Source organism: Amyelois transitella, chromosome 4 (assembly GCF_032362555.1).
Source record: "Amyelois transitella isolate CPQ chromosome 4, ilAmyTran1.1, whole genome shotgun sequence".
In the NCBI taxonomy this organism is placed as follows: Eukaryota; Metazoa; Arthropoda; class Insecta; order Lepidoptera; family Pyralidae; genus Amyelois; species Amyelois transitella.
This window is the reverse complement of record NC_083507.1, coordinates 5,991,713-6,007,977: the sequence shown is the minus strand read 5'-3', so window position 1 is coordinate 6,007,977 and position 16,265 is coordinate 5,991,713. Positions and strand designations below refer to the sequence as shown.

Here is a 16,265-nt window from a genome sequence, read left to right as displayed (position 1 = left end):
TTTTAAAAAGCCAAAGGAAGGCGATTTTGTCATTATTAAATTTACTGGTAAACAAAACGTGATCAAGCATTATATTGGGAATCTTTTGGAAAGCAATGAAGATGATTCTTACGATGTAAGCTACTTACGTAAAAGCAATAAGGTTGATTACAGTTTCTATTTCCCGCTTGAGCCAGATTTGGCGGTAGTTGGAATAGAAGATGTAGAAATTGTTTTACCTGAACTTGAAAAGTGCAAAAATCCTACAAAACGACAAGCTGATTTTTATATTTTTCCTAAAAATATCATAAAGAAGTTTAATGTGCAATAAATCTTATTATTCTAAACAAGTTTTCGTAGAATTAGTAATGTCACAGGGTACCCCATAGTATGTCACATTGAACCCCCGATTCGGGGCAGTTTGTGACAATCGACAGATCTCAGAAATGTGCCATTCAAAAATACTTCTAGTTATTTTTTATATTGTTTTTCGTTGTCAAATGATAGTTTAAAAACTGTTGATTATTTTAAGACTAATAGAAAGTTTCTTTAATAAATAATTTCAGATTTAGAGTACGATTTGTCTTTTTTGTCACACTGTGCCCCACCTTACCCTACATCTTTGTCAGTGAAGCACTGAACGTATCACCTGGACGGACGGTCAAGGCATACCATCAATTATTATCAGCGTATAACATCGTAAGCGCTGATTGTCGGTCGAACAATGTTTTCAGCTTGAAAGAATCATGGACATTTTTTTATCAAGAATATGCCTACTCCTTTTAATGGTCTTGTTTTAAATTTTGAAATTCACTTTTAATTACATTAGCCACTATATTTTTTACAGTTTCACCGCTGTAATTTTCACTGTTGTGAAAGTTGGCAGAAATAGCATGGAAAGTATGACTTAATATGTTTTTAACAAAATGGTTTCTATCAACATTGATAGAATTTTCATCTAACGTATATTTAGGGTCGTTTTTTAATATTTGTTTTTCTTCATTTTTATAATTAAGTTCTTTTCTTAAACTCTGATTTTCTTGCGATAATTTAAAGTTTACTGCTTCTAGTTCAGCAGCACGTGTTGAATTTTCTTTAAACACCTTAATCTCTGATTTTAAATTAAAAATTTCACTATCCTTTTCTTCATTTATACTTAAAACTTCAGATATTTTTTTATTTAACGATTCTATTTCATCCTGGTGTAATTTACTTGATTCTTGACGCAATTTTGTAATAACACTATTATCTGTGCCATGGGATTTTATTATTTCTTCATATGTTTTTATCTTTGACTCATATTCGTTTAATAATTTTTGTAATATTTCATTATAAAAAGGGCTAGGTATATTGTTTATGTCGGTATGAGTTATATCCGATATTTTCGAAAATACTTGATCTATTTTTTCTGCCATTCTGTTCATATTTATACGCAGTTCAGTACAGCTAACTCTTTGCTCAGACATAAAAGTGTTCATATCATTTGTTGTACTACTAGAGCCCATTGTGATATTAGTACTAGCAACTGGCACAAGTTGTTCTTCTACAAATGTATATAAGGGAGGTACATTTTCTATGTTAGTGTCAATTCTAGTAATTTTATGCTGATCAACTAAACCAGTTTCTTCTTTAGTTTTGTCCAAATTATGTTTTTTTAAGTTGCCTTTTAAATTTTTATGTCTTAAAGTTACTGTTTTAGAATAATCATTGCTTTCATTTGTATCGGAAGAGTCACTTGTTTTATCTGCTGCCGATTTATTTGGGGGTAAAACTGAATGGCCCATATTAGCCATTCTATTAAGAATTGATAATTTAGTTTTTCTAATGTCTGAAGAATCTGTATTACTTTCTCTGTCAGCTTGTGAGTCTGTTTCCAATAATGGCTGTGGATTAGAAACGATATCTTGCATTGTTTGTTGAGTTGAGTTTGGTAAGCTTTGTTCCGTATCAGATATAATTTGAATTGTAGCATTCAAATTCTTCAAAGTTTCAATGATCTTTTTTAGTTGTTCTTCTGTAGCATAGACAAACCAATATTTTTCCGAGTTATCAAAAAAGGAAATGTATACATTTTGTTTCACTTTTATTTCCAAAGCAGGAGATATTGTGGTACATGATATAGGTGATTTACTTGAATCGAGCAAGAGCATAAGGAATTTACCAGTCTTTAATGCTTTTAATATTCCAAATTCTAACTGCCCCATAGATGCGTAAACATTATCAAACCTAAAACATAAAAATAATTCAATGAAATCATATACTTACAAGGGTGAACGCAAAAGTTTGTGGCCTCACCTAATAAATAAATAAAAAAAAATTCTACCCTCATTTTGCAACTTGTACATTTAGTAGTAAGCATGCAAATTTGCAATTATACATCATATATGCTTAGATACATCTCTCTGTCTTCGTTAAATATTTTTTTGTGCAAAGCAAGTCGTGAAGTTTTCTTACTATGGAAAAAATTGAACTGCGTGCTGTGATTAAGTAACTGTATAAGAAGGGGTTAACGCCAAAGGAAATCCATGAAGATATGGTTAACACATAACAAGAATATGCTCCGTCATATTCGTGTGTAAAAAAGTAGGTAGCTGAATTGAAACGCGGACGGGAGTCTGGAAGACGAACCCAGAATTGGTCGGCCATCAACTTCCACGACCCAAGAAAACGTGGATAAAATTTGTGAACTTTTATTAGGAGACCGAAGATTAATTACTATTAATAATATTGCTGAGATCACTGGCATAAGTTATGGACGAGTACAAAATATTATAACTCAAGAATTAGGTTTTCACAAGGTGTCTGCGAGATGGGTGCCGCAATTGCTTTCAGCTGACCAGAAAAGGGTTCGTTTCACCATTTTACGTGATGTTTGGAGCTGTTTGAGTCCGATCCTGATGATTTTTTGTCACAATTTATAACTACGGATGAAAGCTGGGTTCATCACTATACTCCCGAGTCGAAGCAGCAGTCTAAACAATGGAAGCGGTCCGGTTCACCGACTTCCAAGAAAGAAGGCAAAGGCAGTGTTGTCAACCAACAAAGTTATGGCATCTGTTTTTTGGGATGCGAGGGCTGGGGCTATATTGGTAGATTATTTACCAAAGGGTGAAACAATTGATTCTAAATATTACTGTTACCTGCTAAGACAATTAAGAGAAAAAATAAAGGAAAAACGACCGGGAATGATCAGTAAAAAATTTTGTTTCACCAGGACAATGCCCGCGTTTACACCTCAGCAGAATCAATGGCTAAAATTCACAACTGTGGTTTCGAACTGCTGCCACACCCTCCTTATTCGCCGGATTTGGCTCCGTCGGATTATCACCTCTTTCCGAATTTAAAAAAAAAACACTTGGGAGGATCAAAATTTTATAATAAAGACGAGGTGATAGCTGCGGTGGACGAGTATTTTGACGACCTTGAGGAATCCTTTTTTTCGAAGGTATTAATAAATTGCAGGAGAGATGGAGGAAGTGCATTGAACTAAACGGTGATTATGTCTAAAAATAAAAATATTTTTTGTTTTTTAAATTTGTTTTCTTGGTTAGGCCACGAACTTTTGGATTCACCCTCGTATCATGGCTGACTAACAAGAACATCAATAAATCTCAAAGCGGGTTAGAGGGATAGACAGAGCCAAGAGTCGCATAATATGTGATTCTTGGATAACGGAAGCAAATCGGATTAGTTTGGGTATAGTGCGTCAATTATTATAGAAATTGAAACCGCCCTTAATGTCAGGAAAGCAGCAGTGTGAAAAATTTCAAAATTATCTGAGTTATTAAAGACAGCATGTAAATCTTTATTTGTATGCTGCCTTAATACTTAGTAGTATTAGTAAACCGAGCGGTGCGCAGGGGACGTCAGATAAACCATAAAAAATTCTTTGTAAAAACAAAAACGGGAGTACAAATGTACCTATATACAAATATTGCTATAATATTATAGGATTTAACTCAATCTTTATGAAGTCTCAAAAGGAAAAATGCAATTGCAGTTAATAGTTTTCAAAATATAATTTATACCAAAATATTTAAAAAACTGCCGTTCATAATAATAAATTATTATATTTACCATTGGTATGCATGTATTTTTTCAGGTGCATAATATAAACAGTCAATTATATTCAATTCCTCCGACTTTGGATCTCCATTAAGTGGTTTTGGAGGTATGTATTTCAAAGTTTTATTTTCTGTCGTTTGATCTTCAGTGCTTCTCTCAAATATGTTTGCTAGTGTGGTACTGAAATAAAAAAAAAAATTTTAGATAAGCATAAAACATACTTACATACATCACATATTCCTATCTATATGGGGAAGACAGAGCCAACAATCTCGAAGGCCACAGATATAACAGTATGTTAGTTTCGATGCCAGTTATCAATAATTCTCTAAGAGTAATCATATGGATTATTTTAGGGACTTTAATTTACCATGCCGTTAAGGGCAAGCCTTACAGTGGATTAAGCTCAGGACAAGATGACGGCTAGTCTTCAGCTCGGATGAAATCCGGAACGTTTTATTCTAACCAAGGCTGGGTGGATCGAGCTCTATGACCCGGCGCCAAGTCTAGCTGAAAGGACCATTCTTGGCAAGCGAACATGGTGCCATTAAGGGGGTTAACTACCTTCTCAAGAACGATCTTGTTTTGATCCCTTTTCACAAGTCGTTATGCGTTCCGTCCTATTAAGTTGTTGTCCCAACCCAAAGTCTGGTCCGAAACACACACCAAAAAGTATTTTTATTTCTGTTTGCGATTCGTCCCATCAATTTTTTTTTTAAGTCAGCATAACAATTTAAATGAATTAATTTATCATGAATTTGTGTTTCTAGCTAGTGAGATAAAATTACCACCCGAACGAAACGCCCTATTTTTCATAGACGCATGATTTAATAGTTTTAAATAATAGTAATTTTGATTTTCTAGGGTTAAAATATCGGTAAATATCAAGTCGACAGCAAATATTTAATAATCCTGCTAATTATATGGAGAGGAATCGAGTGCTTGTGTCAGGATAAACCTTTCTCAATCTTAAACCACTCAGTGTGCGCTCGCACAATGAGTGGTTTAAGACAGTCATTCCTCTCAACTCTGTCATACAATATAAAAATTAAACAATCTTGTAGCACCACTCCTATGAAGTTCCTACACTCATCACTAGATGGCGCTGTACCAAGTTAGATCGCGCTATGGTTTGCCTCACGGCCGAATTCAAGACCTCCGGAGAGATTTTTTATTGTGAACCATTAGGGCCTAGGTACTCCTTTGTGTATACACAGTGCCTTCTGGGCATCCACTTGTGGGTCCCGCACAGGACTGTAACTACCTGGGAAATAAGGGAATTTTGGGGATTTGTGGATTGTGGAATATTGGATTACTTCGGGCGTCCACCTAGTGGGTCCCACACAAGTGATTTAATGTTTCATGGTCTATAGTTCACCAAAAACAGTTTGATTATTTGGAGCACTGCGCTGTCACATAGTGGGAGCACTGCGGCGACACTTAATCAAACTTAGCTCGTTTCGTTGTTACTTCTTAACTGAGTCCTTTGCAATAAAACCTTTGTTATTTCCATCGCACGTATTTTCTTTGTCGCCTCACACTTTCCTTACAAAGTGGCGACCAACGCGGGCACAACTCCTGAGCGACAACCAAGATACGTGACTCGATCCGGACGAATAACTTCAACACCTGTCAGGCAGAAACGACAAGGGAAGATGGCTATGAGTCAGGACCAGTTTCTGCAGCTACTGGAACATCAGCGGCTACAGCAGCGAGAACTCTTAGCAACCCTACACCAAAGGAAGTCGATGACGTCATGCACCACCACCTATGATGGCAGGAAGGATGCAAAGGCAGTCGAAGCTTTCCTCTGTGCTCTAAATATTTTCAGACATACGGAACACATTCCTGAAAAGGACGTTATTAGTGGACTGCCATTAATTCTCATTGGAGAAGCTGGTGAATGGTGGCAGGGAGTCAAAAGTCAAGTGACAACAATGAGCGGCTTCGAAGCATTGATAAGAAAAACATTTGCACCACAAAAGCCAGCCTTCGAACTGTACCATGAGATTAACACTACTAAACAACATCCTACCGAAAGTACGGAAAAGTTCATCTCCAAGAAAAGAATGCTGTTTGCCCAGTTGCCGGAACCACATCACATGGAAGTTCAGCAAATAGATATGATCTTTGGCCTTTTACGCGTGGATATAAGAGACAAAGTACCTAGAAGTTCGATTAGCACCTTCGATGAGCTTATAGCGAGCGCTCGAGAGGTAGAAGGAGTTCTTAAAGAAAAAGGTGACTTTGAGACACGCGTGGATCATAAAGCTGGTAAGAAGCCAAGATGCACTTTCTGTCGAAATCTCGGACACACGGAGGAAGTATGCAGGAAGAAGAAAAGAGCTGAGAAGGACTCTCCGCTAGCACCACCGACATCGGGGCCCTCGTCTGTTCAAACGCAAGCACCTTCCCCGTCACAACCAAAATTTTCGTGTTACGGTTGCGGCGCACCGGGAGTGGTTCGTTCAAACTGTCCTAAATGCGCTAATAAGTTATCGGCAAATGTCAAGAAGGAACGTATTGATTTCTGCTCGCTCAACATTAAAGTTGCCCCGAGGCCCCGACCTGTAGTATTCATTAGCGTCAATGGTATAAATGGCAGCGCTTACATCGACACGTGTGCAAAGACGAGCGTCGCATCATACTGGCTATACCGTCGTCTACTAGAAAAAGGCTTCGCCTTCCGACAGCAGTCAGTTCAAATTACCCTAGCCGATGGTTTTCCGAAACAGCAAAATGTTTTGACGATTGATGTAGAAGTTACATTATGTGGACGTGTCTTCACTACTTCATTCATTGTACTACCTGAGGCTAGAGATAACCGCACCCTACTTGGAGTAGGATTTATACAACAGGCGCAGATGATTTTGAATCTTCCTCAATATATATGGCATTTTATCGATAATGATGACGAAGTTTACGAGCTATACATGGAAGATTTCATCAACTTTGAAAACAAGGGCCCTGTTGCTACAAGTATAACTAAAAAACGTCCAAATCCGGAATATGCTGTCACTCCAGTTTCTGTAGCAAGTGAATCAAGTAACCCCGAGAACTGCAGTACAGCGATGAATGGAAAATCGGCCAGCGTTCCGAATGAATCCGGAAATAAAAGTTATCAGTTACACCGATTACAGCCGTCTACTCCTAAAAAGACACGAACGTTGTTTGATGGCCATTCGCCTAGGCTGAACTATATGTTCCGAGATGCCCAAATGAACATTCACCAAGAGGAAGTTAATTTATCCCCTCACTCGATGTCACTCTTTCCTGACAGTAATTTCGGTATAAACTCAATGGATATCGAATTGCCTGTCAACAATGAGCTTAGTGCTCAACAACGTGATCAGTTGAAAGACTTATTGAATAAGCACGAACGAGTCTTCCAGCCAAATGGGAAACCAGCTAGAAACGTAGTACATACAATTGATACTGCCGGGAAAGGGCCTATTTCAGTTCCTCCTTACCGTCTTTCGCCACCCCGGAGAGAAATACTGCGAAAAGAGATTGACAAAATGGTCCAAGAAGGAGTTATGGAACCGTCAAGCACGCCTTGGACTGCACCAGTAGTACTCGTGCCGAAACCAGATGGGGACATCAGAGTATGCGTCGACTATCGCCGGCTAAATGCAATTACTGTTCCGGATACTTACCCAATACCAAGATTGGATGATCTATTGCATGAGGCTAAACCTACCCCGTTTATGTCGACTCTTGATTTAAAAGCAGGATACTGGCAAATAGAAGTCTCTCAAGAAGACAAAGCAAAGACTGGCTTCATAACACCCTTCGGAGTTTATGTTTTCAATCGCATGCCATTTGGTCTACGAAATGCGCCAGCCACATTTCAACGGCTAATAGACAAATTCAAGATTAGCCTTGATATAAAACTGCTAGCCTACCTAGACGATTTGATCGTGTTTTCTCCCTCTTTCGAAAGGCATCTTGCAGATCTGAACAAAGTTTTCTCCAGATTATGGGAATTTAATTTAATCGTCAATCTAAAGAAGTGCCGTTTTTGTTGCTCAACGGTGAAGTACTTGGGTCATTATATAACACCTAGAGGTCTCGAAGTTGACCCTGAAAAGACTGCAGCGATCTTAGCCCTGGCTAGACCAACCAACCTGCGTCACTTGGTCTCGTTTTTACAAACCTGTTCTTGGTATCGCCGCTTCATTGAAAATTTTTCTGCAATTGCTGAGCCTCTTACGCGATTGACAAAGAAAGGCGTCCCATGGACCTGGAGTAATGAACAAGAAGACGAATATGCAGAATTGAAAAAGAAACTTACGTCGGCTCCGATTCTGAGACAAGCTGACGAAACCAAGCCGTATATAATTAAAACAGATGCGAGTGCATATGCTTTGGGAGCAGTTTTAGTCCAGGGGGAGGGTGAGTCTGAACACCCAGTGGAGTATGCAAGTCGTCTTCTCACTCCTGCTGAGAAAAATTACTCAACCACAGAGCGAGAAGCCCTGGCGGTCGTTTGGGCGGTCAACAAATTCCGTGGCTATATAGAAGGACTTCCGACCATAGTCATAACCGATCATCAAGCCCTACGCTGGTTGATGTCATTAAAGTCACCAAATGGTAAACTCGCAAGATGGGCATTGCAACTTCAAGCATTTGACCTTACCGTAAAGTATATTCCCGGACGAGCAAACGTCGTCGCTGATATGTTGTCTCGACCTCCGTGCACAGAAGAGAATCGTTCCGAATGCAGTATCTGCACAATGACTATAAGCGTTGATATGCCAAAAAGAAACCCGAAAGAAATCCGAATTGAGCAGCTTAAAGATTCATCTATAGAAACCATTGTTCAAGCATTGGAAGCACCAGATATATCAGAAAATGCTGTTTACTGGAGTAATAAAGGATACTTTCTGAATAATGGTCTCCTATATCGATTAGCGCCAGACTCAGACTCCGATGATGCTCAATTGGTAGTGCCCGAGCATGAATGGGCCAATGTGATGGATGCTTATCATGATGATCCACTTGCTGGGCATTACGGTGCAGAAAAGACATACGCCAGAATTTCAACGCGATACTTTTGGAAGGGTATGCGTAAATACATCGAGGCATACATCAAAAATTGTGTGGCTTGTCAACGATTTAAGCCATCGAACACAAAACCTGCTGGTCTGTTGCAGACAACTCCACTCAATAAGCGATTTGAGTCAATTGCATTTGATCTTTTTGGGCCGTTGCCAGCCTCCACAGACGGTAAAACCTGGATTCTTATCGTTGAAGACTGTGCAAGTCGATGGATTGAACTATTTGCATTAGTACAAGCTACCGCGGAAGCCTGTGCAGAAAAACTAATCAATGAGGTTTTTCTTAGATACGGGGTACCCAGAAGAATGACTAGTGATAACGGTCCGCAATTTGTTAGTGCTATTATGCAAGCTATCAGTTTTTGCTTCAAGATCAACCATTCGTTTACGCCTGTGTATCATCCCGAAGCGAACCCTGTGGAGCGCCGTAACAGAGATCTCAAAACACAGTTAGCCATTCTCATAGCTGGGGAAGATCATGGCAACTGGCCAGATAAATTGCCATCCATACGTTTTGCTCTGAATACAGCAGTTAATGCAGCAACTAGCTTTACTCCAGCGTATATAACATTTGGCCGCGAGTTGAGAACTCCCCGAGATAATCAGGAAGATCTTCGTGAGATAATACTTGGCGAAAATTTCATTCCCGAAGTGACCCCGAAACTTTTAAGAATTGCAAATATTCTTAAGAAGACACGGGAAGTTCAAGAAATGAAAGAAGAAAAGCGTAAAGAATTTGTAGATAAAACACGAAGAGAGAGCCCTATTTACAAACCAGGCGATCTGGTTCTAGCGGATGTTCACCCGATCAGTAAAGCATCCAGAGGCCATAGTGCCAAGTTTGCGCCTAGAAGAGATGGACCATTCGTGATAGTAGAGAGACATGGGCCTGCCTCCTACAAGCTAGCCAATAAAGAAGCTCCTGAAATAGTAATTGGCACATATCATACTTCAGCGTTACGACCATTCCAAGGAAATAATGAGACTATCCCTTCACCTTTGCAGCCTCTACGTCGACGAGGGAGACCACGAATCCAGAGAACTGAAGAAGTCGCTTCTGCTACTCGACGTGGACGGGGTCGCCCACGAAAACATTAATTTTCACTTTCTTCCAGCCTTCTTCGTCGGGACGCCTTCAGAGGCCGAGGGGGAGACTGTAGCACCACTCCTATGAAGTTCCTACACTCATCACTAGATGGCGCTGTACCAAGTTAGATCGCGCTATGGTTTGCCTCACGGCCGAATTCAAGACCTCCGGAGAGATTTTTTATTGTGAACCATTAGGGCCTAGGTACTCCTTTGTGTATACACAGTGCCTTCTGGGCATCCACTTGTGGGTCCCGCACAGGACTGTAACTACCTGGGAAATAAGGGAATTTTGTGGATTGTGGAATATTGGATTACTTCGGGCGTCCACCTAGTGGGTCCCACACAAGTGATTTAATGTTTCATGGTCTATAGTTCACCAAAAACAGTTTGATTATTTGGAGCACTGCGCTGTCACATAGTGGGAGCACTGCGGCGACACTTAATCAAACTTAGTTAGCTCGTTTCGTTGTTACTTCTTAACTGAGTCCTTTGCAATAAAACCTTTGTTATTTCCATCGCACGTATTTTCTTTGTCGCCTCACACTTTCCTTACAATCTTAAATTTATAAAAAGGATGAGGATCTACTTGTTATTACAAGACAAACTATCGTGGCACTTTGAGTTACAAAGGCAACCATTTTTCTTGCAGAGACACCTTTTTGACCTTGGTCGGAACAGTTTTAACTGGCTCTCTTCGGAAAAACGCGTGTTGTCTAGTAAGAACTTTTTTTAACTGATATTTAATTTTGAGCATTAGTTAATTCTAGTTTTAACAAAGGCATTTAGTAAAAACTAGTTCTAACTAGGTAAAACGCGTTCTATTTAAAAACTAGTTTTAACTGTAACATATGCATTAAAACATACAATACTTTTTTTCTCAAATTCATGTTCGGTTACTATTTCTTCATCGTAATAAATTATTCTTTTGAAAATATGCTCATTGTACATACAAATTTTTTTTACTGTTTTATTATATGTATTGACTAGCAACTTCATTAGCGTGTGGTTTGAATTAAGTTTATCCTTTACAATAAAGTTTGTTGGATCTAAAATAAAATAGTCATCAGTTTAACAAAGCAGAAATGTTTAAATGATTTATTATTGATTATTTTACTATTACAATTGAATATAAATTTTTTTCATTCTTCAGTTTTATTATGTACATGTATTAATTTTTATACATTACTCACAAAATGATATAATTATGTGTTGCTAAATGTAGTAAATTTATTTAAAAAATACATTAATGAAGAATCGCAGAACAAATATTTTGAATTGAAACTGAAGTATTCTTTGTCCCTATAGGACAAAAATTCAAGGGATGAAACTTTGAATGACTTTTCACAAAAATATGGCTCATTCACTCCTTCAAACCATCACTGAAGCCAGATAATGCCCTTGTTGTACTCTGCTGATTTATTGGGAAGTTTCTTAAGAGCTTCCAGCATAAATATGGTAATTTTTTTTTAAATAAAATATTCCTCAGTTGTAAAAATTTTCTCATCCATATTACAATTTTTTTCTGTCACCTCCCTTTTGTGTACTGCTTTTAGTATTTGTTTTTGATTTTCCCATACTATTTTGTTTTAAATTATCAGTTAAGACATGACCAGTATGTCTCTTATAAGCTGCAAGTCCCAAAACATCTTTTAAAAAGCGTGTCATGGTTCTGGGTGCAATCCTCATCTCCCGAGATCAAACATGCTTTTGAATAAAACCAATCCATATATTTTCCATGGATGCCTTAAAAGGCGACTAAGGAAAAGGCTTATAACCTTGGGATTCATGTTCTAGCAACCTGTCACTAGTTCAATCTCAATTCTATCATTAAGTCTTACAGCTGAACGAGGCTGGTCAGTCTTTTCAAGACTGTCTACCCGTTTAGGGATAAAGACGTTATTTTTATTATGAATATTTGGTCAGAAAGCTCTGTGAATAATACCTGGAAGCGGGAGTAAAATAATCTTCTTCAATTTCTTCGGATTGAAACATAGCTACCTACAACGAGCAAAAACAATTGTGTTAAATTTAAATAAAAAAGTACAAGCTTAATAAGATATTCACTTCAAAGAAAATCAAGATAAACTAATAGCGGATCAACTATAAAATAATTACCTAGGTACCTACCTATTTTATTTTTTGCACTTCTCAATCAGAATTATTCTTGGATCAGTGTGATTGTGATTGTTTTGTTGATCTGACTTTAATTCACTCAACTTTGGCTCCGTGCGTGACGTGCTTCTAGTGTTGCTAATCCAATGTCAGTACTAGTCTGACAAATCGATAGATTAATCTATTATATTGACATTATTGAAAGGGTTTGCGAGGTCTGAGTTCACGGCGAACAACATTACTATAGTAGAACCGCCTAAATGAGTCCTCGCCCGCGGAGTACAGGGGCGCGGGGGTATGACGACGAAGGGGAACGAAAGAGGTGCGGGCGGCGGTCGAGCGTAGCGTGTAATACAAGGGGCGAAATGTTACTGGACATTTCTTGAGATATGTGACGTCATAGTGGTTAGCGGCAAACAGGTGAAGATTTTTATTAAAAAAATAATAATGGCTATACAAAATTTGAATGAAACAACTGTAAACTATACAACGTGTTCCTTTTGTTATCCCATAACTCCATGGTATCAACGAGACCACGTACATGAATTAAATAGCATAAGCATTTTTCGATTATTGTTATTTTCAAATTTTTATTTTTCATACAAAACAATTCGATAAATCTCTCGTTGTCATTTAATGCTTTCCCTTGTTGTACAATTCTAGATACAGTCTTTTCTGATAGTCCAGTAACTTCTGCTACAGTTTTATTTAAAGGTATATCTTGTTTATATTCATCAGAATTTGGGTCGAGTTTCTTTTTTCTAAAATATTCATATACGTTAAACGCCATTTGTTTGCACTGACTATTAATTCTATGTCCGAAAATATTTCGACTCATCTTGAGAATGTAATCTCATGTATAATTTTCACAAGGCGTCCGCAACTGTCAACACGTGTGATCGCTAACCGCGTAGCGAGCGAACTGAGTTTTTACAAGAATGCGCCCGCCGCCCGCACCTCTCTCGGTCCCCTTCGTCGTCATACCCCCGCGCCCCTGTACTCCGCGGGCGAGGACTCATTTAGGCGGTTCTACTATAGGAGATGGGTTCAATCAAAATCAAATAGGATTACATATGACTAAAAAAATATTTTGTTGCATTTTCTGTAATTCCCGTCTATAGTATGACAACACCTATGGGGAGACTATTGTTTTTTAAAAGAGTTACGCGGAGCCTATTTCTTTAGTATATATTATACTAGCTTTCCGCCCGCGGCTTCGCCCACGTGTAATTCGGTTATAAATAGCGTTTTTTAATGATCTCGACAGGGCTTTTTCTTCCACAGGCTGAAATCTTGTTACAACTGGAATTAAATAAAGCCTGTGTTACTCAGGGATGATGTAGCCTCGTGATAGTTAATAGAAAATAAAATTCGGGTGTTTTATTTATGCATACCGATTACGCCGAGATTTATGGACCGATTTACGTGATTCTTTTTTTGTTCGGTAGAGTATACTTTCAAGTTGGTCCCGTTGTTACCTAGTCAGGATCTGGTGATGGTATTCCAGGGAAATCAAGGGCAAACCTCAAATTTACATACAATTACGTTTTTGACAATTTCATAGATCTGTTTAAGTATTTGCGTCTGATAGTCATCATCCCATGTGAATGAGCTGATGATGGAAGGTACAACTCCTCAACGGTTAGGAGTTGAAAGAAAATTCTTACGAAGTTATACGTACATGTGAGGCTATTAGGTTGACCTGTTAATAAAAATTAAATCTCATTAACGTTAAGAATTTAGGTGAAAATGGATGCGGACAAATTTCGTCTCTTCACTTGTTTCCTTTTAGCTGTTTGTATGGGTAGTGTTAACACAAAATAGGGATTTAAAGGCGTGATGTTATTAATGTTATGCATGTATGTACATAATTATGTATGTTATTATGTATGTTAAAGAGACGACTGAAAGTTGTCATACAAAGTCTTTTTTTTAAGGATGGGAAATCATCAAATGACCTCTCCCGCTCTGGGTGGAACGGAAGGGAGTGTCAGACTTTTACTGACTAAAACCCACCTCGTTCCTTCAGTTGCCCTTTGCGTTCCGGGGCCACAGTATCTCGTTAGAACTTTCCCGCAGCCCCGGCTCAGTTTATCCTGTTTCCCCCCCTTGGGGGTTGACATTTCAAAAATCCCTTCTTAGTGCTCACTTATGTTACTAAAGGAACCTCTGTTCAAAATCTCAGACTCCTATACCGAGCGGTTTCGGCTGTGCGTTAATAAATCAGTCACCCAATCGCACCCTTAGGGGGTGCGATTGGGTGACTGATCACGATTGGAGGGTAGTTTGAAAAAACTTATAATGTCAAACATATTTACTTGCCTATGTACGTGTTCATGCCAAGTTTCAAGTTTATAAACCCAAGGAATAAGATTTTTCATAGAAACGTTTTTACCCCTTTTCCCCCCCTTGGGGGTTGAATTTCCAAAAATCCTTTCTTAGTGCTCCCCTACATATCCCAAGGAACCTACATTCCAAATTTCAGCTGTCTACGATGAGTAGTTTCGACTGTGCGTTGTCTGTCAGTCAGTCACTCAGTAACGGAAGAGTTTTATATACCTATATATATATATAGAAGATTCTAATTGGGTGTCAATAGTAGACAGAGAAAACTATATATTATACTGTAGCGGGAGCGATGATTCGTCTCGACCGCCACCAAAGGGAAGATCTTCCGCCAGGCTAGGTGTTATGCCTAGGGAACCGCGGCTCCAACGATGTTGTGTCGGAGGTGGTATATATAGCTCCAATCCGTGAAATCTCTGAAATCGCGATTTGGGTTCTTCGCTGCTTTTGGCTGAGCGCGTCGATTTCTTCGAGATGATTGACAGTTGTTGTGTGATTTGATGTTGTTGACGAGTGGCGTAGAGATGTCGCCACAATACCATGTTAATGTAATGCCATCTAATATGTCTACACAGTTATGCAATAAATATTTTGAGTTTGAGTTTATAGCTGAATAATTTCTCCCTCACACCCGTTACAAAGGACACATTCACAAGATTTACCAAAACAGAATGATGATGAACGAATGCAGCATTTTTGTACATTTTAGTCTATGATAAAATGTACTGTACTGTATGTGCTATTTCTTTATTTGGCAAACCTCATTTGCTCATTTTCTTCCATACTAGCAAGCAATTAAAAGAGCTATTCTTTTATTTATTTTTAAACTATTAAAATAATAGTTATAAAATTAATAAGCGCTATACAATACTGAAAAACACTTTTAATAATTCTTAATCACTAGTTAACATACTTGACAGTAACTAAATGGGGTAATTTTTCCGTGCATGGTAACATGAACATAGAATAGACTTTAGATCGATAGTGGATTGTCGAATCGATCAACAACACTACCTAACCTACCTTACATCTACATAGTAGGTATCAATAGTATCTCTTAGGCCTGTGACCTCTGCATATTGAAGTGCCCTATGCATGTACTATTCTTGCATAGCCAAATAAACAAACCGGGATACCAACATGGCGGACTAGAGATTTGTTCATATAATCGTTAGGTAATATTTAATGGATGAGTGAGTTAAACTTGTTCTTTTCCGATCACAGTTGTAACTATAAAGTTTATTAGGTCTGTGATTTGGTTCTACATCGGGAATCCTAACTATCTTGGCCATAATCTAAAGTCCAACAATATTTTATCAATCACCTATGTCATTTTGATAAGTGTTTGGAAATCAAATATAATACAATTAATACCCTATGATTCAGATTATAGCTTAACCGCTGGATCGTTAGTGGTGAAATTGGGTGTGAATTAAATACCCGAGTTCAAATTAAGGTTACTTTGTATATAAATAAATTAATCCCCCAAAGAGCAGCAATGAGTGATGTACCGTGCCCCGGAACATTGCCAGGTAACGGCAACGTTCCCAAAATAGGATTTTATTGGGAAATTGATTAATTATTCTATTAATTTAAGTCAAATACATTGTATTC

The 16,265-nt window shown here is 38.2% G+C and overlaps 1 protein-coding gene across 1 annotated transcript; it reads right to left on the bottom strand.

Moving 5' to 3' along the window:
* Positions 1 to 515: 515 nt before the first annotated feature.
* Positions 516 to 13,131, bottom strand: LOC106138684 (leucine-rich repeat and coiled-coil domain-containing protein PF3D7_0703800). The gene is made up of 3 exons (XM_060954659.1): positions 12,321 to 13,131; positions 4,057 to 4,224; positions 516 to 2,205 (listed from the first exon to the last, which is right to left on the bottom strand). Exon 3 carries the CDS (start codon positions 2,181 to 2,183, stop codon positions 762 to 764), a length of 1,422 nt encoding a protein of 473 aa, XP_060810642.1. The 5' UTR covers positions 2,184 to 2,205; positions 4,057 to 4,224; positions 12,321 to 13,131; the 3' UTR covers positions 516 to 761.
* Between the last annotated feature and the right edge of the window lie 3,134 nt (positions 13,132 to 16,265).

Coding starts and splice junctions, on each gene's coding strand:
- LOC106138684 (XM_060954659.1), bottom strand. CDS start 2,183: ATGGGGCAGTTAGAATTTGGAATATTAAAAGCATTAAAGACTGGTAAA.